The sequence below is a fragment of the Taudactylus pleione genome, unplaced genomic scaffold, assembly GCF_031769625.1.
Source record: "Taudactylus pleione unplaced genomic scaffold, aTauple2 ptg000451l, whole genome shotgun sequence".
NCBI lineage: Eukaryota > Metazoa > Chordata > Amphibia > Anura > Myobatrachidae > Taudactylus > Taudactylus pleione.
In genome coordinates, this window is record NW_028284853.1 from 1639901 (window position 1) to 1667024 (window position 27124).

The 27124-nt window shown below is 46.7% G+C and overlaps 1 protein-coding gene across 2 annotated transcripts; it reads right to left on the reverse strand.

The window, feature by feature from the left end:
• Positions 1-607: 607 nt before the first annotated feature.
• Positions 608-26966, reverse strand: DRG2 (developmentally regulated GTP binding protein 2). Of its 2 annotated transcripts, none has more exons than XM_088448120.1 (13): positions 26758-26966; positions 24927-25087; positions 14621-14725; positions 14453-14513; positions 14178-14268; positions 9363-9435; positions 9180-9270; positions 7300-7397; positions 5727-5803; positions 3769-3857; positions 1984-2042; positions 1316-1369; positions 608-1015 (listed from the first exon to the last, which is right to left on the reverse strand). In XM_088448120.1, exons 1-13 carry the CDS (start codon positions 26819-26821, stop codon positions 929-931), a joined length of 1110 nt encoding a protein of 369 aa, XP_088304246.1. In that variant the 5' UTR covers positions 26822-26966; the 3' UTR covers positions 608-928. The 2 variants fall into 2 exon arrangements, with proteins under 2 accessions (XP_088304246.1, XP_088304247.1); XM_088448121.1 differs by having other exon boundaries at positions 14621-14710; positions 26758-26962.
• Positions 26967-27124: the final 158 nt, after the last annotated feature.

The window sequence follows — 27124 nt, forward strand, 5'->3', positions numbered from 1 at the left end:
TAATTTTAACATATGTTTCCGAATTCATTCAATAGCTTTATCTAAACATGGTAACTTGTATTTAGGTTTAGTGGATTGATACTGGGTTACGGGAGAGGGGGCAGAGTCATCTCTTAATGTGCCCTACCACTCAGGGGTTCAGTCTATACGCAGTATCCGAGACCCCAAATGGTGTAGGAAAAATATAATCACCACCATATGTAATGTGGCTCATACATCTACAGCCCCGATTCCCCGTTCCGCCAATCTGACCCAATCCGCAGGCGGCTATCAATGATCAGTGATCCGTCAGCGGATCAAGGAAATTCGATGTTTAAAAAAAAATACCCGATTTGCTGATTCTGACCATTTTCAGGTCGGGATCAGGGAATCGAGATTGTTCAACATGTTGAAAATCCCCGATTCCCCAGCCCCCGGCAGAACGAGGAATTGTGGCAACCGGTCGCAGATGTATGGGCCCCTTAACTTCCTGATGCAATAAAGTGGAAACCTTAATTATTTTTTTTTCCTTTACTTTATAGAAAATAATGAATTAAAATGTATACTTTTATGTCATTAGCACTTTAAAAGAACATTAGCAAATTCATAAGCCACACATCCACCATGGTTACCAAGGTACAGATGCTTATGTTTATTTGATGTTATCCAATCAGTCAAGTTATTGGTGTTTGCGCTGTTCAGTTAATGGCGTCATTTCAGAAGTACGCAGAACGGTACCAAGTGTATTTTGCGGCTCTGCTAGCGTAGGGTATTCTGTTAACAGTAAGATATTTTGTGACAACTGATGCACTCTGTTTTACCCCATAGTCCTTCAAGCCAACAATAGTATCCATAATCATGTATTTATCTGTTTTGTTTTTTTTGCCAGAAGGTGTTAGGCCGCAGTAAATGGCTTCACTTGGTTAGTGGCGACAGGTGGCTGTCCATTTTATTTTTTGACTATCTGGATGACGTCTTCATGCTCCATGTTGTGGGTGAGTCCTACTCTCTGGGGGCTGTATTTAGTGCTGGTTCCCTAAAAAAACAAACAAAAAAAAGAACCAGAGGTGAAAGTTTATTCTTGGACATTTCTGCTATTGAAATAAGCAGCTAAATGGATTTGATTTTGGGTTGTTAAAACTGGAACAAATGCAGGAGGCAGCCATTTTGTGGGCTTCACAGTAAAGCAGCCTATCAATGTACTAGGAAACCAATGACATCATTGGCCCTGACCAATGGTCATCTATTATCTGTGAAGCCCTGGTGCCCAGTGAACCCCATAAATATTGGCTCAGGCCACACCTCTGGTGTGTGTGGGTGACAATCAAATACTTACCCAAACCAAAGCATATTTAAACTGACTGGCGAGAGTCCTGTGAATTCGATGACACTGTTGAAAAATAAAATGCAAGCACTTCATTCGGGTCTCAATAAACGTATGCTAAATGGAAAAAGAGTGAAAACATGGAAGAGACAACTATTTGAAGCATGTGACAAAATAAACCTTATTAAAGGCTAATAGGGCAAATATATGTGATTGTTCAATAGAAAACTAAACAAAAAATGAGGGAAGTGCAATAATCCTTAGTGCCAGCTGCAGCTTCCAAAATGAGGACCCTGGCACCTCACAACTAGAAAGATTTAAATAAAAAAACAAATTAGACAGAAGATCCAAGGAGTTAATGCCGGGAATACTGCTATACACTGGCTTAGCTATTTGAATGGATGTTGCTGAGCTTTTAAATTAACCTAACTTTAATCTGCCTAAAGTACACCAGAGCATTACAGAGTAGAGAGTATTGTTATTACAGTACAGAATCTGGTTACTAATCCAAGCCAATCTCTAATATGTAATTCCTGAGCTGATCCGATAAAGAAGTCTGGCTTAGTTAACATAAGACATGGAGGTAGACAGAGCTAAAGCAATACCCTGTCCTACAGGCTTCCATTATTCCCACTAGGAAACAATAGGTGGCTCCCAGCTAGAAGTTTATATATCCTTACCACATGTTCCACGGAAGCTCCTCTCCGAAGGATAATGGCGTCTGAGAAATCAGGTCTCTCTGTGGACCAACAGTAAGATCATCAATATTACTTCTTGTAATAACAATTTATAAAAAAATAAAAAAATATCGATGAAAGAAATGATCACCACATTTAAATGTTTCTCTCATTGGGCTCTATTTATTAACATTATTTTTACTAAAATAAAGTGAAAAAGGGTGTTTTCACACCCTTTTCACATTTTAGTTTCACCTACAGTTACTAAAGGGCAATTAGAGTAGAATTCGTAAACTTCTACCTCAAGCCCTAATTATCACATATTTTAGTATGCAGATCGCATTTTCCATAATTGTAATGGGAAATGCAATCTGCCTGGAATTTACTGAAAATGAAATTTGAAACAATACTGGGGGAAGCCCTGTGATAATAACGCCGCCTAGAGGCGGCGTTATCCAGGGTCTCCCCCGGTTACCGAACTCCTGCTCCACTCTAACAGGCAGAGCCGAGCCCGGAGCCGGCCCCAGTGATCAGCTGTGTGGTCTAAACAGATCACACACTGATCACTGCTAAAAAAAAAAAAAATTGTAAAAAATAAAAAACAACTTACCTGAGTCCAGGATTGGTGATCGGGGCTCCGGTGATGTCCTCTGTGGCTCCGGTCAGCTGGTCTCCCATCCTGCACTGTGAACCGTACCGGGTCACAGTGCAGGATGGGAGACCAGCTGACCGGAGCCCTGGAGGACATCACCGCAGCCCCGATCACCGGAGGAAAGTGAAATACAGTAATAAGGACGGAGAGGGATTTCGCAGGGACAGAGCTTTATCGCTTTATTAATAAATCCCTGTGATATAGCCTGAAATCGCAATGCGAATTCAGTCGGTAATATCACACTACAATCTGCATTTTAATGCGCATTGTAGTAAATAGGGCCCTTAGTGACTGTATTAATGCTTTTAAAAAAAAAAAAATAAAAAGAATGTAAAAAACACAAAGCACAGTACCACTTCCTCACATCCTGCCAGTTGCGTAAATACAACAACATCAAATTAGAGTCAGACAGGAGACAACAGTGATACAGAGTAGTTACAGGAGCGACGATTATCAGACACTGAGGGTTTACGCACTAATATTATTTAATTTGTGCCAATCTGCATTAGAACCACAACAACCAATTGGGCATCTGCTTTCACTGTCCATCTTAAACTAGACAGATGATAGCCAGTTTCCAATTGGTTGCTGTGGTCTCATGGCAGATTTGCACCGTTAAAGCAATGTTTTAAAGGAATCTGTATGTAATGTATTGCCGGCGGACTAAATACCGATGCTGGAAGCCCGAACAGTCAGGATCCCGACTGGGGCTGGTAAGTACCCTAACCCTCCCTTAGTGGTGCCTAACCCTAACCTCCCCCCGGTGGTGCCTAACCTTAAGCCCCCCCCTTCCCGCACCCTAAACCTAACCCTACTGGGGTGGTGCCTAGCCTCCCCTCAGTGGCGCCTAACCCTAAGCCCTCCCCAGGGGTGCCTAAAACTAAACCCCCCCACCCATGGCTAACAGCTAACAGTCCCCGCTTTCCTTTCGATCAGGATTTCGGCATCCGGCTAAAGATAGGCATCTGTAATTAGACACCTATCTTTAGTACAGCATCGGTGAAGTCCAGCGTCGGAATTGCGACGACCGGCATTCTGGACGCCGATAAATAAACTGCATCCCGTTTTAAATATCCGTCAATGACTAAGTTGTACATTATTGCCCCTCGGTCCCAGCCTGCGGATAATTCTCTTACCTCCGCGCTTTTTGGTGAAAATACAGGTAAGTGCCAGATATTCCCATAACTTTTCCAGTAAATAGTCCAGGTTCAGCTTCATCCCACAACTGAAAGGGACAATACAATAGGTGCACTGAGAAAACAATCCAAAGCTCTCAAACCAAAATATGATGACATATAGGACATGTCTGCACGGAAATCACAAAACAAGATCTGGGAACAGACAGAATGGGCACTTCGGACGTTGCAAAACTACAAGTCCCAGCATGCAAGAAGCTGGCAGGGTATGCTGAGATTTGCAGTTCAACAACACACAAGCCACTATTGACTATCTCTAGTCCAAATTTTCTTGTTTTTCATAGGTTTCTTACATAACTACCCTATAGGGACATTTCAATAACAATGTTAAAATAAATAATGACACAAGACACAGATGTAAAAGACAGCAAGAAAAATGGTGCATGCAAAATACAAAAGTAGCTATAAAAGGGCGCAAGATATTTCTAACTGAAAACGCAGATTTAATTTCACCTTTGGGAAGATTTACAATCTGGCTGTGATGGAAATATTGCATTTTGCATTTGTTATTAATATATTTTATGAAAACATTTCTATATTAGAATTCTCGTGAACACTATATTAAACCCTGCTGAGCCTATTTTCACATATTTATTGTAGAGTAGTCACATTCCAATGTCATTAGCAGTAATTATTTATACAGAAATTACACTGTTTTTGCTTTGTTTATTTTTCCAGAAGACAATATTAGAAAATATCATTGGTTTGTTTAGAACTGGTTAATGAAAGGTGAAATACAACAAATTTTCTTTTTTTCTATACAAACCATCAAGAAATACTTTGTGGTTCTGCTCCAGCATTAATCCACTTCTCCTAAGGTGCAAAAATCTGGACACTGGTTTATATAATAAAAATCTGCCTTTTCTATGTTAATGTATTTTGCATTTTTACGAGTTAGAATAAAACGCATAAAATGTGCAGGAATAATATGGTAGCCCAACAACATATAGCATTTTTGAAAATTCGACAACTTACCGCATCAAATGAGGGAACCCTGAGTGGGTATTAATGTCAGGATGGTGGAATCTGGGCATCAGACCACCCCCCCCCCTTCCCCACACACACATACACATGGACTTATGATGCTTTATGTAATATAGGGTGTTATTTTCTGGTGACCACCAATCCAAATCTATTAAGTTACAACTTGGTTGAAAGAGGGACTCCACTCTTTAAAATACAGGTGCCAGTATGGAGGAGTTCGGATACCTTTATTGCCCTCACTCCATCCGCAAGCTCTACTAGAATTTCTGCAGTGTAGGTTAATATTGTTTAAGTGGCCACAAAATTTGGAAGGGGAACACCCCTCTTTGAAATAAGGCAGCCCCCAAAGTTTATTGAAGCCAGCACGTGCTCACTTAAGTAGTCCTTCCCATATGTGTGCTGCAGTGCTAAGGATGAGTCCCACTTGCACTTAATAGTGAAATGAGTTAAATGTTACCCTCTCTCTCTCTCTGGTTTTACAAAACAATCACTTAATATGCTCTAGGAGTATTTCTGTTCCTGACTATACTAATTACAGAGAGAGAAGCGCATGACTAATGAGTGTTTTTACTACAGCTGGTATATGGTTAAAAAGTACAAAATTGTTCATTAGCTTTAAGAAAGAGGTTGCAGCTCACAATGTCACATTAAAGGAGACATCCCTTATGCAAATTTACTTGGGTGCATCTGAACATCTGATCCAATGCAGCCTCTTTCATATGATGACGCCGTGCAGTAAATTATAAGACTGACAACGTGTGCTGCACTGCAGCCTCTGTATGTCTAGGTTGGCAGAGCACTGTGGGAGATGTAATCATCTGTGCCTTGTGCTTGCCAGTACTAGGCCTGGATGCTAGAGCACCAACTGCAGTATCCTGTAGCCAAGACAACGTGCGCTGAGATCCTGCCCTCACCTGATCACCACACTGTGCGGCTGCCTGGCCAGTCTGTCCACTTCCTCCATGGAGATCTGGTCTATTTTGTTGTACACCTGTAGAGACAACGCTGGGCGTTACTAAAAGGGAAATCCAGTGTTTGTCAAACTTAATGGAGATTTAATTTTTGCACATCGAAGACAGAACACACCAGCGGGTAACACCCAACTGATTTTCCGGTTATTAAAAGCAGAGTTATCATTCAATGAAAGTCAATATGGAACGGTTCTCCTTTCCCTACTACATTTTAAAATATTTTGTGTGAATTAAATCCGACTTGGAGTGACAGATTTATTAAGGAAAGATCTGGACTCATTCAATGATGGCTGAAACCTCTAAATAATTAAATCACGTGGGACAAATTACATTTAAGATATTAATAGTGACCATTAAAAATATATAGGGATTGCCAGAAACCAGCACTCCCCAGACCTTGTAGTAGCCAGACTTCAAGTACCCATGAGATCTGTCCGGAACATTGTGCAATATTTATCACCTAAACTTATGTAGTATACTCCTGTAGTTCCACAGTGCAAGCTGGCGAGCAGGGCCCTCTTACCACTTTGTCTGTTTGTTAATAACAAATCTCATTTTATTACTATGGGCCGAAATCAATTCAATGCGAAGATGAATAACCATGGGAGGGAGCACCGTTTGGGCGGGCTAAAGGATTTCTTCTCGCACCCCCCTGGGGATGAGAGGAGAAATCCGACAAAAGTGCCGTGCGCACAGCTGTTTAAACTGACACTATACAAATAAATGTCAAAAGGATTCATTCATTTAGTAAATGGAGGACTGACATTATAAAGTAAGATTGGAAGAATGGTCCCTAAGAGGTAACCTAACTATATAATGGACATAGAACAGGGGTCTAAATGACGGCAGGACCATGGAAATCTCACTCTCGCACTGAACTGGATGAGGTTTTTAGAATGTAAGCTCTCACGAGCAGGGCCCTCTTCCCTCATGTGCTTCTCCTTACTTATACTTTGTTCTACTCCTTACTCCCCACAAGGGCACCTAACACTTGATAGCCGACTCCCTGTAATGCAGCAATGTGTATAAACCATGTCCTTGTCCTGTATTGTATTGCACTGTAAGTCACTGATTTCTTATGCACTTGTTTATGTACTATGTAAGGCGCTGCGGAAGCCTTGTGACATCATATAAATAAAAGATGATAACAACAACAACAACTATATATAAATACAAAACACAAATTTGTCCTATGAGATCTTCGTATGGAAACGATGGGACATCCACGGTGTCTGACAGCCAGTTTTACGCTCAGCCCGGGAAGCTCAAGACTATAGGCCGATCTGGCAATGGAGAGGTGACCGCGCAGTGAACACTATAATCCCAGTGATAAACCCCATATGTGTTTCTGCCTGCATATTTCTAAGTATGTTAAAGAGCTCTGAGGTCATAAACCGTCATACTGGGGGCTGCCATATTGGAAACAGATCTGACTTATAAGAGACAAAAAATCAATGTTCATCATAGAGATGGACGACAATAGAGTGCTATAGGACGGTGGGAGAGAGGTACTCACATAGAGACAAGGCATGTACACTCTGTTTCCAACAATAACGTCAATGAAGTCATCGGGGCTGCAGTCCTCCCGGAACAGCACCTCTGCGTTGAACATTTCTGGAAGGAGGCATATTAAGGAGCACTCCACAGACAGAACCTCAGCGAAGGTTACATATATCCAGCTGTAGGGAAGCCAACCTCGGATGTTTTTGAGTCCCAAAAATACAGGTGATTGTAATCATTAAACCTCAGGTATTACGGGACTTAAAACACACTGCTGTATGGGCCGGGGGGCAGTGGTATAATACTTACCTTCTCGGTTCTGGTTGCATTATCCAGACCTCCTAGGCTCTCCCAGCTGCGCCCGTAAAATAGATGAAGTCCCATGATGCAGTTGCCCTCAGTCACTGATAGGTTAAGAGCGCACAGCGTGGTGACATCACTGTCCGGTACCAGCCAATCAGTTCTGAGAGCAGGACTCCAGCTCTTCTAGTGCAGCTGAGCCTTGGAGAGGACCGTATAATGCGCCCACCGACGAGAGAAACCCCTTCTGTTCACAGATGTGAGACTAAGGTAAGTAAAATGGGTAGGGGGAGGAGGGAGAGGGGGAAGGAAATCAAGGAGGAGGAGGGGGGGGGGGTATATCTTTGTACAATTCAATCCCGGAATTGAGATTTATTCAATCCCGAGACTACAAAATTGGGATCAAGGTCTTTGGTTCAACGCTGTTTTCACCACTGTCGAGCAAAGCGGAACACTAAGACACCATACAAATCAACATTATAAATATTATAATCAGCATTGCCAGAGCCTCCAGACCAAAGATGGATTCTGATTTTTAAATACATTAGTGAAAGTAGGAATACAGAGAGATCATGCAATACAATGGTGCACGAGAGAAACCATATAATACACATGTACAAGTCCCATCTTTATCCAAAACAACTAAGTTCTTATTTCAAATAGAATGCATGAGGTATAGTTTGCATGAAAAGCCTTCTACATTAGGATAGGGGCCCCCGGCCAGCGCAGGGTTTCTGAGAGGAGACAAACAGAAACTTAAAGAATTATTACAGATTTATCAATCCTTGGAGAGAGATACAGTAGAGAAGTTGCCCATAGCAACCAGTCAGCTTCTGTCATTTTATAGATTGTGCTAGATAACTGATAGCTGGGAGCCGATTGGTTGGTATGGGCAACTTCCCCACTTTTATCTCTCGCCAAGGTTTGATACATCTCCCCAATTGAACTTAAAAAAAAAAAAACACAAAAAAGTGTACAACCCCAATATGCAAGTGCTGTTTATCTAGTTATCACAATTACTAGATGGTAGCTACACTCAAAAAAAGTTTTAGCGTAATTAAAATAATTATGCTGGGTTATAATGTTTACTGGAATACTTCCTTATCTTAAAATAGGATTTTTTCCTGAAATCTACTGTTCGATTCTCAGAAATACACACTATAACCATATGATAAATAACGGACTTTCCATAGCAACATCTATAATCATGCAAACAAAAACAAGGTACCCAACAACGTGTTACCATTGGTACATACATTGCTAAAGACGGTCAGTTATTTACAACCTGCAAGTGTGTTCTTGCCTTTTGAACAGCCAATTTTGGGCAGAAATCCCAATGCAGGAGATATTCTAGTTAGTTGTAGTAGACAACAACATCTGTTCTCCACGGAGAGTACCATCAATGTTCTGCAGGCCATTGGTTATTAATCAGTTGTCACATCTCTAAGCACATAGCGGAGGCACAACCAGGAGTGGGTATTCTTACATTGAGAGAACCACTGTTAGATCTAAAAATGGGATTCTAATTAACAGTAAGCTAAACACCATAATCTGTATATGAACAGATAGATTCCAGGTAAGCAGCAGGAAGGATACTGTATTCATGGAGAATTAGTTGCACCAGTTTCTCTGAGCACTGAGTCAGGGGTACAGTAGAGTTGAATGAGATCCCACCTCCCTTCTTGGGCTGCGAAGAAACATGAGGGAGATTTGATCAGAGGTGCGCCATAATACTGCAGGGACATGATGCGCAGTGTGTAGAGTCAACATATTACCAACCTTAAAATATATATTGGGCTTATTTTTGTTCAGCCGAATTCCCACAGATTCCAGCTCCTTCTCCAGCAGGGATCTAGGAGAGACGTCACAATTTATCTTTAACACACATTGTATTTCGCCATTTAAAGAGCACCCGCCAACTATTACTACTATCTTTTATTTTCATGGCGTCACAAGGGTTCCAAAGCGCCTCACAAATAAGCAAAACCAGAAACCAGGACAAAACAATGCAGGACATGTACAAGGTTTATAAACATTGCTGCATCCGCTTAAATAAGCAGCAAGGTGGCAACAGCCGTTGTAGGGACTATAAGATAGTGTAAGTAAGGGAAAGGAGAAGCACATGAGGGAAGAGGGCCCTGCTCGTGATGGCTTACAAACCAAAGGAGGGACAGACATACAGGGGTGACACAGAAGGGGTAGACAGTGAAGGAAGGGGCATAGGGCAGTGGGTTAGGATGAGAGCTGGAAGGCTTTGATGAAGAAGTGAGTTTTGAAAGCCCGTTGGAAGTCTAATAGAGAGGTGCAGAGTCCGATAGGGAAAGGGAGGGAATTCCAGAGGTAGGGGAACAGCACGTGCAAAATCTTAAGACGGGAGAGGGAGGTATTAATCAATTGGCAGGAGAGGCAGTGTGGACTTGTGGAGTGAAGCAGGCGGGCAGAAGGATTGCTGCCAGCCAGGATGTCACAGGAATAATTTCACTGGTTGTAATGGTGCATACACACGGTCAGATTTTTCTTCAGATCTGAACGATAACGATTTTAGAAAATCGTTCATATCTGAAGGAAAATCTGACATATCTGACATGTCTGAACAATGCGCGTTCCCGATGGTCGGATAACGATATCTGACATCTGATGTGTTTGCAGTCAGTTTTGGATGATTTCAGTCATTTTAATGCAGTCAAAAATCGTTCGTAGTTCAAATCGTTCATCTGACACATCTGACCGTGTGTATGCTCCATTACTTACCAAAGTTTGGTAGAGTTCACACTATGGACCTGATTCAGACCCACTCGCAAGCACCTGAGCGCTCGCAAGCGGGTCGCTGTTTGGCTGTGCGCACGCACAGCGGCCGCACTGCGCAAGCCCCGGAGCGAGAGAGAAATTCTTTCGCTCCGTGGCTCACTACAAAATGGGCGGCTGTCAATGTTGATCGACAGCTCGACCCGTTTTGTAGGCGTGGCGGGGGGGTGGCTTCATGCGTTCCCAAGCAAATGCCTGCCGTTTGTGGGTGGCCCCACTGACATCACCAGTGATGTCAGTGGGAGAGCTTCCGGCTCTATTAGAGCCGAAAGCTCTCTGGGGCTTGCGGCAGACGAGACCCTACCTCAAGGGTCTCGTCGCAAGCCCAGATGGTCGCGATGGTCTTGACCATCGCGACAATCATCCTGGCCGCTCGTTAAGGCTGTGGGTGGTAACCCACAGCCTAGTGAGCGGCCAGGAGGCCGGATCATTTTTTAGATGCGGCCACCCTCATTCAGAGCGAGTGGCTCTGAATGAGGTCCTATATCCGCCTCCACTATGTGCAGAAGGCAGATGCACATAAATTGGTTATTTTATTGTTTTGGCGCCAATATATAAAGGCCTTTCACTACAAAGTTATAGTACTCCCATTGCTACCCAGCACCTGCTCCACCAATTAGAATAGGTTTTTCCTCTACCTACGTCGTGTATTTAAGCAAACGTTGTACAAAAAAGTAATTAGGAGTGTTTTTTTATGAGTGCTTAATAACAAATCAGGAAGACCTACAACGCAGTTACTGTGCTACAACAATTCTCCTTCTGGAGTTTACACTTCAATGTTTTTTTTAAAAAAAAACAACGACTACTTTATTAAACAATGTAACATATTGTTGCTACATGCAATTACCAAAGGAAAGCAAGGCCAAAATTACCACCACCCCCTGGCTATTGGTAAGCAAAATGTATAAGCTGTAAGGCCAAACTAAAATACAGCAATGCGAGTCTAGCTATATTTGTCTAACATGGCTGTGCAACATTCATATAAAAGGATCGGTACATGTTCTGTAAATATATGGTAAAGCTGCTCTTCTCCCCCTGATCATGTGAAGTTGTAGTCTTAACTTTTAGATCACCAGATGCAGCTTTCTAAATAAAATCTTAACATTTTTATTTCTAATGAATAAATGAGAGAACCCGACAGGCACTCTGGAGGTGATTCAGAGCTGCTCGCTAGATGCGATCGCTCGCACGGTGTATGCAAATTGCGTAGGCACAGCAATACATTAGCACGCCCAGTATTTCTTAGAGAGCGATCACGTAGTGTATGCAGTCACCCACCAGCCTGTGTTAAGACGCCCACTTGTGCACGTCATATCCAGGAAGTGTATGCAAGCATCGGTACATCGGGTAAGATCGGATGCCATCGCAGCGCTTGAGGTTGACTATACCCTTCCGCAAGCACTTCAGTGTAAAAACAAGGCAGGTGACGTATACTATGATGCTGTCTTATAACTATGTACACCTCTAAAACGCCGTTGAGATGCTCAGGCACGCCTGCGTTTACACCTCCACTCACCTGTTTTTAATGGCCAGCCCCTGTTACCACCTACCAAACGGCTTCCCCTGTCACTCACTCTGCTGGGCTGTCTATGCGCAGCGGGCGAATGCATTGTGATCTTTCGCTAAGGTATGGGCACTGCGATGCATACGCACAATGCATACCATCGGCAGCAGCAAGAGTTTGCATCTTAGCGAGCGGGTCTGAATGAGCTCCTCTATTCCAAAGTTACTGTCTGATCAGCCCGGGATGGAGTTATGAGACCGGCAGCCGCGATGCTACGGTCTCAATACCGACAAGGAAATCCCGACAAGGGACTTAAGTTAGGCGTTGAAATACCGACGCCTATCTTAATCCCGAAGCCGGTACGCCGAAGGACGCCAGCCCGAACGAGGTAAGTCCCTGGCGCCCTTAGCGTTAGCCGCAGAGGGGAGATTAGGGTTAGGCACCCCCAGGGAGAGGCTAGGGCTGGGCAACCCCCCCCAGGAGGGTTAGGTTTAGGTTGTAGTAAGGGGTGGTTAGAGTTAGGCACCACCAGGGGGTGGTTAGGGTTAGGCACCACTAATGGAGGGTTAGAGGAGGGGGAGAGGGGTAGGGTACTTACCTGCCCTGTCGGGATCTTGTCCCTTTGGGTTGCCGGCGTCGGGATATGAACTGGTGGCTATTTGGCCGCTGGGACTTCATACCCATTCCAATCAGCCCAAGTACCAGGCCTCCACAATAAGTATGGTCACTGGGAAGCACTGTTCTATTGGAGTCTATAGGGTCAACTCAATTAGCTGGGCACTAGGTTCTGCAATGTAATTTACCATGGATACAAGCTGCAAACCTGACTTTTTGCTCCTGAATTAGAAATTCGTTTAAAGTTAAATGTGGGTTTCCATGGGAGAACTCCAGCCTTTTAGTTTGCACTTCCAGATTAGGAGATAACTATGAAAACATCCTTATTTTAAAGTAAAAATGACAGGACACAGGGTAGAACCATTGGGCCACCTCTCCTGGTGAATAATAATAATGCATTTAGAGGTGTTTAAATCGTAAAATACTCACATTTTACTAATTGCATATAAGCAGTTATAAACCACAATATATTAGTGTACCCAAACTACTTAAGCACTTTGAAATACACTTGCTGGCTATAATTATTGTAGAAATCAAAACAACAACCATATGACACCCTATAACAGTCTCCACTAACAGCCTCCCACACTGCACGGCCATCTAAGCAATTTGGTCTGACACTACTATGGTTCACAAAATGAACTAAGGCACTACTATGGCGCATAAAGTGAACAATCGCTATGGATATAGGTGTCACTCTAGAACAGGGGTCAGGGAACTTTTTTACCTTTTACCCCAAAATATATTTAGATACACTGACGTTACCCCCTTGATTTGAAAGGAAGTAAATCATATAGTAGTGCCCCCATATAATGCCCCTGTAGTAGTGCCCCCATAGTTATGCCCCTGTAGTAGTACCCCCATATAATGTCCCTGTAGTAGTGCCCCCATAGTTATGCCCCTGTAGAAGTACCCCCATATAATGCCCCTGTAGTAGTGCCCCCAGTTATGCCCCTGTAGTGCTGCTTGTACAAAAAAAAAACCCCCAAAACCACTTACCTTAATCTCCGCTCCTGCATCCGCCGCCGTCCTGTTCGCCCGGCTGCTCCTCGGAACTATGGGAGAGACGTCATGACGTCTCTCCCATAGTGCGCATGGAGAGAGCCGGAAGCTGGAGTTCAGAAGAGAACTCTAGCCTCCGGCTAACGCAGCGCTGCACGGAAGGAGCCGGGCGCCCGCTAGTAATAACATCAACATCTCGGCGGGCATCCGACTTAGAGCCTACCCCCAGAAATTTCATTTTTACCCCATGTGGGGTAATTTACTCCTGTTCCCTGACCACTGCTCTAGAAGGATCTATGGGGCACACAAGATTCTGGCCCTTATTACACGTACAGTTCTGATTCTACTGTCAAAGATATCCCGTGATAGGCATGGCAAATGAACGCAGGACTTCACAGTATAAAGCTCGCAGCTGACTGAATCAGCCTGTGGTCTATAGTTAATTTACTCATGGTTGAGAAGGTATGGTAATAAATGGTGGCAATAAGTCGATGAATGACGTTCTCTGTGACTTATGGCCTTGCTATTACTGAGCATTTTGAGTAGGGGGAAAAAAAAAAAAAAAAGCACAAAAGTGTTTTCAGCCCAGGTGTTAGGCCATTGCTCTATAAGTAGCTAGGGACCTGCCTATGAACAGTGGTTCGGGCGACCAGCATGGATGTACTAACCTCTGCACTTCACCCTTCGTGGCATCCAGCATCATAATGACAATGTCAGATGTCCGAGCCACTGCAATAACCTGGCGACCTCTGCCCTTTCCTGCAATGGAGATACAGCATTCAATTGTACCAGTCACATGATGGACGACCCTAGCTTAGGACACACGTCTGTGCTGTGCAGGCAGCGACTCCAGCCCACCTCGAGCCTCCTCCTCCCACAAGAAAGCAATAAGCTAGGCAGCACAAAATGTAAGTTTCCAGGAGGCCCAAGAGCTAGCACTCACCCTGTGCTGCCCCTTCAATGATTCCTGGAAGATCAAGTAGCTGGATGTTGGCTCCTTTGTACTAAAATACAGAAAAACAGCAGAATTTATCTCTATTCATGGTAGGCTCAAATGGTTGCCTAACACTCAAGCACCTAACGCCATGCGCCAGCTAATGCACGGACTTACCTCTATGACTCCCGGGATACAGGTCAGCGTGGTGAACTCGTAGGAAGCGGCTTCACTTTCAGTGGACGTCATCAAGCTCAGGAACGTGGACTGAAAAACAGAAGTCTACAAATAAAAATGTATGATGGGATCATATTGGTCCCCATCAGATCTACAGTAGGTTTGTCTATAACAATGACGGCACAGTGGTTAGTTATGCTGCCTCGCAGCACTGGATTCATTTGTTCGGTTGCAACCAGGGTCCAATCTGTTTGCATGGCTTTCTTCCCACACTCCAATACATACTGGTGGGTTCATTGTCTGCTGATTTAATGTGCACTAGTGCCTGGGAGCTTGTGTGTTTGAGACTGTAGCTACACTATAGAAACACACATTCACAATACAAATAATTACCAATGGGTTAAGGAAGAAAAAACTATTATATTCCCATTTTAAATGACGGTTCGTATTTTGGTACAACGAGTCTCCTGTGTGATATTTACCTGCCCCTACATCTTTATGTTGTGCACTAACTCAGATCAGACAAATGGGAGATCAGTAACCAATGGATCCGTAAGGCACCGGCTACACACGCAACACTTAGGGGTGGTCTCTGAGCAGCAGAACCGATATACAATTTGTGCCCACACACATGCTTTCCGGGGTCTGTTGTTACAGTGGGGGATGACCAATTGCAGTCACCTTCTGATTACACAGATTAATAGTGGGGCAATTGCTGATAATGGCTATATTATTACAGCATGTGGCCACAATTCTGGTTTCAGGAGCTTATCAGAAAGAAGATATCGGTTGAGGATGATGTGAACACACACACACAACACAGAAACACACACACACACACGTCTTCCTGACAATATCTCCACTCTGGGACACAGCAGACTGTGCATGAAACTGTCTGCAAAATCTCAAGCTATATCGAAGTATGGAAACATTTACATATATATGTGAAGTTTATTATAAGCGCTTTCAAATAAGGTAACTTTATGTGAAGTCTCTAAGACAGACGAGAAATGGTTGCAAAAATGTTACAACTACACGCTTGTGAATGTGGCTTTCACTGACGAAGGAAGAACATTTTGCTTACAAAATGAAACTTCATGGTTTGGCATGGGTCCACTAGTTGTAAGGCATGGTCACATTAAAGTATAGAGATGTTCTCGAAAACTCTCCTACATTGTGGCAGTTCTATGGAAACAGCAAATGTGTCATCAGGACGACAATGCCACCTGTCATGTTTCCAGGGCGACATTGGACTTGTATGCAGAAAATTCAGTAACCCGAATGGACTGGCCAGCTCAGAGGCCAGCTTTGAGAACCTCTGGGACGAATTGGAGCGACGGGTGTGTTCTAGGCCGACTCGACCTTCTTCAGTGTCACAGTTGGTCACTGTACTTAAGGCGGAATGGCAAAACATACCTCCTCCAGTTGTCCAGGAACTTGTGGACAGTTTGCCAAGAAGGGTGTCTGCAGTAGTCACTGCACGTGGAGGACTTAGAAAGTACGGACGTCAATAAAATCTCGTTGATCTATTTGCTGTCAGTGTCCTTATCACATTTGTCTACATAGTGTAGTTCTTTTAATGAATAAAAGGCCAACAATTACATGTATCCTCCATGATGGCACCAGCAGAAAATTGTCCGCTTTTCCCATCTCTACCCATAACAGTCTTAAGGTGCCTATCTACTAGACGACTAAAATTTAAAATTGATCGATATCGTTTGAAAATCGTTTGTTTAAAAATAATTGGTTTTTAGACATCTATCATCATGCAAACATGCTGGTCAACCTGACGATAACGTCAGGTTCAGCATGTTTGCAGATGATCGATTGTGCCTACACTGAACGACTGCTCGGTCAGTGTAGGCACATCACAGACTGACAAACGTCTGCACGATTACGTCGTAATCGTGCAGTCTTTTGCCCGTCTTCTAGTGGATGGGCACCTTTAGGGCTCTTTCTCGTTTTAGCCTGATCCCTTCTATCCAGGGGATCCAACCAATTTTAGGGCAAGCATCCCAAGTTTATTAAATGTGTTGTTCTTTGTAACATAATAATATATACGCCATCACACTCCTACTTAGACCAGGTGTATTGTAATTTCCTGCCCAAGAGCAGAGTACCATGTGAGAATATGATAATCTCACTGCCTGAAGAACGGCACTGAGACTCTAATTAGATTACCAGTCAGCGCTTGCACTAGATGTTATAGCTGTGAGCTCCCCACACGTGTCGGCAGAATCACAGCCTTTGAGTTCTGCCCGCATGTGTAAGAAGACAAGTGACTATTGTCCAAGGCCTAGCATACGATACAGAGTATCAGACCCAGCTTCCTATCCTCCAGTCCTATTTAGGTACTCTAAGAAATAAAACACCCAAATGCAGACAGCATTGGGGATAACAGAACGGGGGAGGTCTTAACTTTTCATACAAGCCCTAAAGCATAGGCAGGGACAATCTCCTGGTGTTGCTGTCAGGGAGATGAAAGGTTTACGCCATGTAAGGGTACAGCAAATTCTAACAGACTGGTTTTATGGGCTTTGCTGCGTGTGGCAGACTTGGGCAGATTGTGGCTGTAGAACTATACGTTCCAGCATGGCCTGCCACCCAAATGCTGTCTAGGTCAGGCTTCAGAGAACACACAAGAAGCCTGACGCTAATAATTAAATAATAATATCACTAATTGATTGATATAAATATTACTAGTTATAGCAGCAAAGGAAAAATGTGCTTGCAAATAAAAAGAGCTATAGAATAGGTACAGTACAGAAATACACTATATATCTTTGCGCTAATAATACAAAAGAAAATCGGTATGGTGTAATATAACACATTATAAATTACGTATAAAAAGGTTTATTAATAATAGATTGACCGGTCAGGTAAAATAATTTAGACATCACATATAACATCCATGCATGGAAAGATATACATTCACTATTAAAAGAATTGTTATGAATTAGCCGGCAAAAAATATCCAAATAGAAACTCCGTTTGATAATTACAGGAGGCGGATCTAAATGTTTCCAATAAATCCAATGTTGAAAATACAATTGCTGTGTCCACACCTATATCCGAGTATTCTCAAGTGAAAAACTCTCATGTACTCCAGGTGATCGAATCTCACAGTCTTGGGATATACAGTTTCAGCATAAAGAAAGTTCAACCTGTTTTATAATTCCATACAGATATGAGCATAGGGCGCATAAAGATAATAAGAGATATGGTAAGAACTTACCCTTGTTAACTCTATTTCTACGAGGCCCAGAGGGTTCCACAGAATACCTTGGGGTATAGGCGATGGCGGCAGACATCCAGGCACCACAGAGTTAAAAACTTCTCCATCCTCCCAGGATGCACTGGGGTCCCTCTCCTATACCCTGCCCCCGAGCCTCAGGCACTCAGTTTTGTCACAAGCCCTAGGCCGGAGGAGGATAAAGAGAGAAGAAAGTCTGGAACACACAAGAATCACATTCTCACCAGAGGGAGACGGAAAAACCGGTGACCAGAACTGCAGCCCATCTGCAGTACAGGTGCGACAGGGCGGGAGTCCTGTGGAACCCTATGGACCTCGTAGAAATAGAGATAACAAGGGTAAGTTCTTACCATATCTCTTATTTTCTACATCAGGTTCCATAGGGTATCCACAGGATACCTTGGGGATGTCCCAAAGCAGTATCCTTCAAGGGTGGGGACGCTCCTGTGCTGAGAGGAGATCCGTCGCCCGAAGGAAGCATCCTGATAGCGTAGGTATCAAAAGCATAATACCGAAATAAAGTATGGACAGATGACCACGTGGCCGCCTTGTAAAGCTGAACAGCTGAGGCGCCACAGCGAGCTGCCCACAAAGGACCCACAGACCTAGTGGAATGAGCCTTAACAGAAGATGGAACAGAAAGGCCCTCGTGAGCAAAAGCTTCAGAGATAGCCAGTCGAATCCATCCTGCCAATGTTTGTTTAGTGGCAGGCCAACCTCTTTTATGGAAGCCATAAAGGACAAAGAGTCTGACTTCCTATAGACAGAAGTGCGGTCTGAAGTAAACTATGGTACAATAATTTCCTTGTTGATATGGAAACTAGATACCACCTTTGGAAGACACCCAGGACGAGTGCGCAGCACAGCCCTGTTTCTATGAAAAATTAGAAATGGAGGTCTACATGAGAGAGCTCCCAATTCTGAAACCCTTCTGGCCGAAGCAATAACCAGAAGGAACACAGTCTTAATGGTTAGCCATTTCAAATCCACTGAGCCCAGTGGTTCAAATCGCGGCCCTTGAAGAGTCTTCAAGACCACAGCCAGATACCATGGTGCCACAGGTGGAACAAAGGGAGGCTGAATAAGAAGCACCCTTTGCATAAATGTGCGGACATCAGGAAGCATAGCAATCCTACGATGAAACCACACTGAAAGTGCAGACACCTGTACCTTCAGGAAAGCTAGGCGAAGACCCCGATCTAAACCCGCCTGTAGTAAGGCCAGAACCCTGGACAATCTGAACACCTGAGGAGCATAACCTCTAGTGCGACACCAATGGAAGAAAGCCCGCCACACATGGTAGATGTTGGCAGATGAAGGCTTCCAAGCTCTCAGCATGGTGTTGACCACAGAGCTGGAGAAACCTCTGGACCACAAGAGGGCAGTCTCAATAGCCCCGCCGTCAAAGACAGCCGACTCAGGTCCGGATGAAGGCAAGGTCCTGACGTTGAGGCAACAACAGCTGAGTGTCCACTGAGAGACCCTGAAGATCGTGTACCAGTGCCACCTGGGCCACGCTGGATCAATCAACAGTAGCGTGCCGCCTTCTTGCTTGAATTTGCGTATCACTCGAGGAAGAAGGGAGAACGGAGGGAAAAGGTACGCATACTGGAAGGTCCACTTGACCGCCAGAGCGTCCACTAGACAAGCCTTTGCGTCACTTGTTCTTGACCCGAACATCGGCAGTTTGTTGTTGTGTCGTGAGGCCATGAGATCTATCTCTGGAAGGCCTCACTTGTTCACCAGTAGCTGACACACCTCCTGGTGAAGAGACCAATCTCCTGGATGCACGTCTTGACTGCTGAGAAAGTCTGCTTCCCAGTGGAGAACACCTGGTATGAACACTGCTGATATTGCGGTGAGATGCTTTTCCGCCCACACTAGAATGCGGGACACCTCTGTCAGAGCCGCCTGACTGCGAGTCCCTCCTTGGCGATTTATGTATGCCACCGTGGTGGCGTTGTCCGACTGTACCTGCACAGGTTTTCCCTGCAGGACCTGTCTTGCTTGCTGGAGAGCCTTGAATACTGCCCGCAGTTCCAACATGTTTATTGGAAGAGCAGTTTCTACCGATGTCCACCTTCCCTGAAAGAAGTGTGGACCCATCACCGCTCCCCAACCCCAGAGACTGGCATCCATCGTCAGAAGGGCCCAGTCTGCGATCCAAAAGGGGCGCCCCTTGTTCAGGTGAGCCACCTGTAGCCACCAGGCCAGAGATAATCGCACCTCCAGTGAAAGCACCATAGTCTGTGTTTTTATCCTTTGGGGCGACCCATTCCATCTGGAGAGGATCAGCTTCTGCAGAGGTCTCCAGTAAAACTGGGCAAACTCCACCATGTCGAACATGGATACCATGGATCCCAGTAACCTCATTGCCGAGTGAATAGACACCAGGCAACTTTGCAGGCAAAGACGGACCTTTGCCTGTAACGCAGAGATCTTTTCTCCCGTCACCAAGATCCTCTGATGTTGGGAATCCAACAGAGCTCCTAGATGGAGCATCCTCTGTGATGGTACCAGGGAGGAGTTCTTCCAATTTATCAGCCAGCCGGGAGACTGCAATAAAGACTGTTAGTTACAGATGGCGCTGAAGTTTCTCTGAGGACTCCGCCAGTAACAGGAGATCGTCCAGATAAGGTAACAGGCGGACTCCGTGCAACCGCAGGTGGGCTGCCATAACGGCCATAACTTTGGTGAACACCCGAGGTGCTGTAGCCAAACCGAAGGGCACGGCCTGAAACTGGAAGTGGTCCTTGACCACTGCAAATCTGAGGAAGCACTGGTGTGCTGGGACAATAGAGATATGCAGGTAAGCATCCTGAATATCCAGCGACACCATGAAATCCCCAGGTTCCATTGCTAAAATAATGGAACGCAGGGTCTCCATCCTGAACCGAGGAACCCTCAGAAATTTGTTGAAGGATTTGAGGTTGAGTATTGGCCGGTAGGACCCATTGGGTTTCTGCACCAGAAAAAGATTGGAGTAATACCCCAATCCCTTCTGAGACAAAGGAACTGGCACTATAACTCCATTCTGGAGCATCGAGTGCATTACCTTCATGAGTTCCCGGGCCTTGTCCTGATTGGACGGAAGGCCCGTGGTGAAAAACCATCTGGGAGGCCTCCTGCGGGAGGAGGGGGTGTACCCCTGAGAGACCACTTCTCTGACCCATGTGTCTGGAGTGGTCAGACACCAGCTTTGGGCGAATTTCAGAAGTTGGCCTCCCACTTTGAGGTCCCCCAAAGAAAGGCTAGTCCCGTCAGGCTGAAGGTTTGTCATCGGACTTGGGAGTGGGACGTCTGGTACTCCAGGCCTGCGTCCTGGGCTTTGCAGGATTCTTGGCGGCAGTCCTCCAAGGAAAGGACTGTACCCTGGGTCTGTTCTGCGTTCTGTAGGGCCGAAAGGACGAAGAACCCGCTCCTGATGGGACAGTAGTGGAAGGCAGACACGCAGACTTAGCTGCTGCCGAAGTATCCACAATTTTGTCTAGATCAGGGCCAAACAGCACTTCTCCAGTGAAGGGTAACCCCTCCAAACCCTTTTTGGAATCAGCATCCGCCTTGCAAGAACGCAGCCACAGGATACGACGAGCCGCCACTGCTGCCAAGGAGATCTTGGATGCCATATCTAAAGCAGCCTCATTAATGTAGGTAGCTGAGTCCCTTAAATTACCCACCAACTCCACCTGTTCAGGTGACGAGTCTGGTTCCAGGGATGCCACCAAGGTATCAGCCCAGTGCTCCATAGCTCTTGCCACCCATCACACGACCAAAGCCGGTCTGGACACACCTCCTGCAAGGGAATAAATCATTTTCAAACATATTTCTACCCTGCGATCCATAGGATCCTTTAAGGAGGACATAGAAGGCATAGGCAACGTAGCACTCTTTACTAGACGTGTGAATCCACTTGTGGCGGGTTATCCCATTTTGCAAAATAATTATCTGCAAAAGGGTATGCCACCGCAAACCGTCTAGGGGGCTGGTAACGCTTACCCGGCGTTTTCCACACCTCCTCTAAATGATCCACTAGCTGATCAGATAGGGGAAACACCGTAGCATCACTTTTAATATCCTTGAAAAAAGCATATTTTGATTTAGCTACATGAGGAGCGCCATGCCCAATAACCAAGGCCGTGCGCACCGCACGTATGAGCCATCATCTGTCATCACAGCATCCTGATCTTGATGAGGTTGCAGCCGACGCTTCTGCGCCCACACAGACGACTAGCCCTGTAACACCTCTGATAGCTGTTGCACTGAGGTAGACAGTGAATTAGCCCACGCAGGTTCATGGATGACCTGAGAGGGCGACAACGGGAAACTCTGAGGTACGATAAACTGTTTAGGAAACCCCTGCATAGGAGACTACACCATAGACTGCTGTGAGACCCCCATCTGGGGACAAGCAGGGGTTGTCGTTAACTGGCCCACCAGGATAGTAAGTGCCGTAGCAAAACAAGCCCATGGTAGCTCCTGCACAGGTGTAGTGACAGAAGTCGGCCGTGCCAACCGCAGGCACGCCTTACATAATCCATCAGAGTTACCATCACCCTCTGCCAATGGTACCTTGCATACAGTACACTGAGGCGGAATGGGGAAATCGTGCTCACTGTCAGACATACTGAGTGTGTGACCCGGAGCTGTATGTGACCACCGTACTTCACAACAAGTTGTATAGTGAGGTATAAATCCCCCTTGCAACACCGCACCGCAAGGGCTTGTTAGCAGAGAAGAAGAAAGGGATAGGGAAAATAGCTGACAGTATGTGAAAGTAACAGACAGCAGCGCTAGCCCAAAGTCACATACAATGCAGAATACTGAAAACCCTGCAGTATCTGCGCTTCATCAACTAACCAGACCTCAGCCTGGTAGGAAACAGCGCTGCATACACTGACCTTGCACCGGAGGAGAGGGTATGCAGGGGGTCCCAGACCACGATGCCCGCGTTAACAGCTTCCAGCAGCGTTTGCCACATGTATTAAAATGGCCACCGAGGAGCAGAGGGAGGGCTGGTCCGGGGGCGGAGCGCATGCAGATGCCTAACCACCTTGTGGAGAGGCCGTGTGCAGCGGGGAGGCGCCGGCTGCTTAGCAGGGAAAGCGCGCTCCCCTGGCATGCATTTAACCCCTGGGACGCTGGACATTTACGGTTTCTGTCCAGTCCTCAGTCCCAGGGGGTAGTGGAAAGCGCAGGGATCAGTAGCCTGGTTCCACACTGCAGCCAGTCCCCAGGGAGCCCCCTGCCTGGGGACTAAGGACTGTGCTATTCGGCTGGGACCCACCGCGGGACCTTGCCGCTTACCTGAACCCCCGTAAATCCGGCCACAGTCCGGGCAACAGGGGTCACCGCTAGTTGTGACCCCAGTCACCCACCAGCATCCCCGGATCAGTACCGGCGTTCTGGTACCAGCGGGGTGTAGGAGCGACGACATGGACGTCAGTACAGACTGTCCATGTTGTCTGCTCATTAGATGTGCAGCCACAGTTGCATTGAAGAACTTCAGGGGCCGTGCAGACCCCCACTCTGTACGGTACATCCGACTTCGGCCAGGCACCGACGAAAACTGAGTGCCTGAGGCTCGGGGCGGGGTATAGGAGAGGGACCCACAGTGCATCCTGGGAGGATGGAGAAGTTTTTAACTCTGTGGTGCCTGGATGTCTGCCGCCATCGCCTATACCCCAAGGTATCCTGTGGATACCCTATGGAACCTGATGTAGAAACTCATATCTCCACTTGGGGAAATCTGAATGCTCCCCCTGTATGTTGACAGGGGAGAGAGGGAGGCTAATCTCCAGCCGGAGACAGCAAATACCTGACAGACTCAGTTTATATCTTGTGGTCAGCTGCAGTTCGATCCCCACCTCAGGCTCAGTGCCTGTTGTGTGCCCAGTTGAGATACGATTGTCCGTTATTCCGGAACTCCGTGATGAAAGCAGGTAAGTGTCACTGTACCATCCAGAAAAAGGTCCACACCTCTGACGTGTTAAGCACTCATACTTTGGTGCAAAACGTGTCAGTGGTGTGGACCTTTTCTGGACAGTACAGCGACACTAAATTATTTTACTTGACCGGTCAATCTATTATTAATAAACCTTTTTATAGGTAATTTATAATGAGTATGTAATTTTTACCATACCTGTTTTCTTTTGTATTATTAGCGCAAAGATATATAGTGTGTTTATGTCAGGCTTCAGCAACCTTTGTTTTAATGGTAGGATAGGTGGCTCCACATCAGAAGATCTATGAAAAGCATTCTGCAGTAGGGATGGCCATCAACCATCAATGGTTACAAACCATTGATGGTTGTCCACCGATTTTAGATAGTTTTACCATCGCTGGCGGGGATGCAGATAGTTTCCCGCCATCGATGGTAGCTGTGGACCCGATGATCCCCCAACCCACCCCACCTCCATTGCAGAGTTACTAGTTTATCAGCAAGTAGCCCTCAGCACGGTTGGCAGGAACCATCGATGGCATGCCATTGCATAATATCATACCATTGATGGTTGAGCCCATATTTTCCATTGATGGCCATCCCTATTCTGCAGTACTATTCACTCACCTGTAGACTGGACCCACAGGAGGTGACACATAGGGCAACACAATTTAAAATCTGTTCCTTATGACTAAAAGGCTGATGGTATTTAAATATATCCATCATTAAGTGTTAAATGGTTAGGACTATATAGTATATATAATATAATGCTGCTGCTATCTAAACAGAATTTTCATGATTAAATAATGTCAACATGTAATTTTCTCCATCAGGATACATACACTATAACGCAGCAACCCACAGTGGTGGCAGACATATTTCTGTGCGCTGAAACAATATTCACGAGAAGATAGCCTATGTATCCACTAGTTACATCAACGGGGCACAAAGAGACACCTTCCGCTGTGCAGACTACACAGAATCACACCGAGACGGAATCACAATTCGGCCTGTCAGAGGCTCCTCTGCTCCGGAACATGGTCAGACGGTGCTGTTAGTATTAGTACTAGGATTAGAGCATCTGCCCTTAGACGATGTGCAGGGTGTTTACTAACCTTACCCACAGAGGGGAAACCAATCAGTGCCACCCGGGCATCTCCAGATTTCATAACATCGAACCCCTCGCCTTTGGCCGCAGCAGATTTGGATGGCTCTAGAAGTTGGGCTCTGTACTTGGCAAGTTTTGCTTTCAGCAATCCCAAATGATATTCAGTAGCTGGAAGAGAATGGAAGGGTCTGGGTCACATGAGAGACACGGCACCTACAACGAAGGTTGTTAAAATACAATACACGTATAGAGGGAAGTTTGGATCCTGCATCGGAAACCTTACACAATTGCGCTGTGCAATGCAGAAATACCCCATCTTCACACATCGCAGAGATCCCCCCAGCTCCAGGCAGCACAGAGCTCCCTCCCCCCAGCTCCAGGCAGAGCAGAGATCCTCCCCCCAGCTCCAGGCAGAGCAGAGATCCTCCCCCCAGCTCCAGGCAGAGCAGAGATCCTCCCCCCAGCTCCAGGCAGAGCAGAGATCCTCCCCCCAGCTCCAGGCAGAGCAGAGATCCTCCCCCCAGCTCCAGGCAGAGCAGAGATTCCCCCCCCCCCCCAGCTTCAGGCAGTGCAGAGATCCCTCCCCCCCTGCTCCAGGCAGCGCAGAGATCCCTCCCCCCCTGCTCCAGGCAGTGCAGATCCTCCCCCCTGCTCCAGGCAGCGCAGAGATCCTCCCCCCAGCTTCAGACAGTGCAGAGAACCACCTCCCACACCCCCAGGCATCGCAGAGATCCTCCCCCCCCAGCTCCAGGCAGCGCAGAGATCCCCCAGCTCCAGGCAGCACAGAGATCCCCCCCCCCCAGCTCCAGGCAGCACAGAGATCCTCCCCCCCCCCAGCTCCAGGCAGCGCAGAGATCCTCCCCCCCCCCCCAGCTCAGGGCAGCGCAGAGATCCTCCCCCCCCCCAAGCTCCAGGAAGCGCAGAGATCCTCCCCCCCCCTGCTCCAGGCAGGGCAGAGATCCTCCCCCCCCCCCAGCTCCAGGCAGCGCAGAGATCCTCCCACTCCCTGCTCCAGGCAGCGCAGAGATCCTCCCCCTCCCCCCCCCCCAAGCTCCAGGCAGCGCAGAGATTCCCCCCCCCCAGCTCCAGGCAGCGCAGAGATCCCCCCCCCCCCAGCTCCAGGCAGCGCAGAGATCCTCCCCCCCCCCCAGCTCCAGGCAGCGCAGAGATCCCCCCCCCCCATCTCCAGGCAGCGCAGAGATCCTCCCCCCCCCCCAGTTCCAAGCAGCGCAGAGATCCTCCCCCCCCCCAGCTCCAAGCAGCGCAGAGATCCTCCCCCCCCCCAGCTCCAGGCAGCGCAGAGATCCTCCCCCCCCCAAGCTCCAGGAAGCGCAGAGATCCTCGCCCCCCCAGCTCCAGGCAGCACAGAGATCCTCCCCCCCCCCCCCAGCTCCAGGCAGCGCAGAGATCCTCCCACTCCCTGCTCCAGGCAGCGCAGAGATCCTCCCCCCCTAGCTCCAGACAGCGCAGAGATCCTCCCACTCCCTGCTCCAGGCAGCAGAGAGATCGCTCCAGGCAGCACAGAGATTCCCCTCCCCCCAGCGCAGAGATCCCCCGGCTCCAGCCAATGTAGAGAGCCCCTGGCAGAGATCACCTGGCTCCAGGCAGCGCAGAGATCTCCCCAGCACCAGGCAACGCAAATACCCAGGCAGCACAGAGATCCCCTAGCCCCATGCAGGATGGTGCCAAGCTGGAATGGTTTTGCCCAGTACAACTTGTCATATATACACCACGTGTACTCAGCCTGTGAATGGGATCATGTAGTATTGGTCATGTCTGCAGGTGTTTGGAAGCGGGTTCCCGGAGACATTATCACAGGTCCATCCCCTGCTCCTCACCCTTATTCTTCTGGGTCCTGGCGATCTCCCTTTCTATCTCCGCGATCTTCTCCAGGATCCCCATGTCTGCTGCTGCGGCCTCCTCACTGCTGGTGCATGCAGCTGAAACACCGACCGGGGAAGAGAGCTGAGCGCCGCCGCAGCAGCAGCCCGGGACTATGATGTCATCCCACGGCGCCCGGCGGCCATCTCTGGTAAGGGCAAATTGCCCACACTCCTTCAAGGCAATCTATCCACTACCTCAAGGGGGCAACTGTACTTTTCACTGTTGCATGGTGATTTAAATCCCACACGCCATTGAAAGCTCCAGGCCTGATGGCTTCCCTATGATTTTATATTAGTCTTAAGCCGCATAAACAGGTGCGTA

Excerpts from the sequence above, each read along its gene's own strand:
- DRG2 (XM_088448120.1), bottom strand. The coding sequence starts at position 26,821 with ATGGGGATCCTGGAGAAGATCGCGGAGATAGAAAGGGAGATCGCCAGG. Across the intron at positions 2,043-3,768 it reads TTTCACCAAAAAGCGCGGAG|AGAGACCTGATTTCTCAGAC; the intron begins GTAAGAGAATTA and ends GTTGGTCCACAG. Across the intron at positions 1,370-1,983 it reads GAGCTTCCGTGGAACATGTG|TGTCATCGAATTCACAGGAC; the intron begins GTAAGGATATAT and ends ATTTTTCAACAG.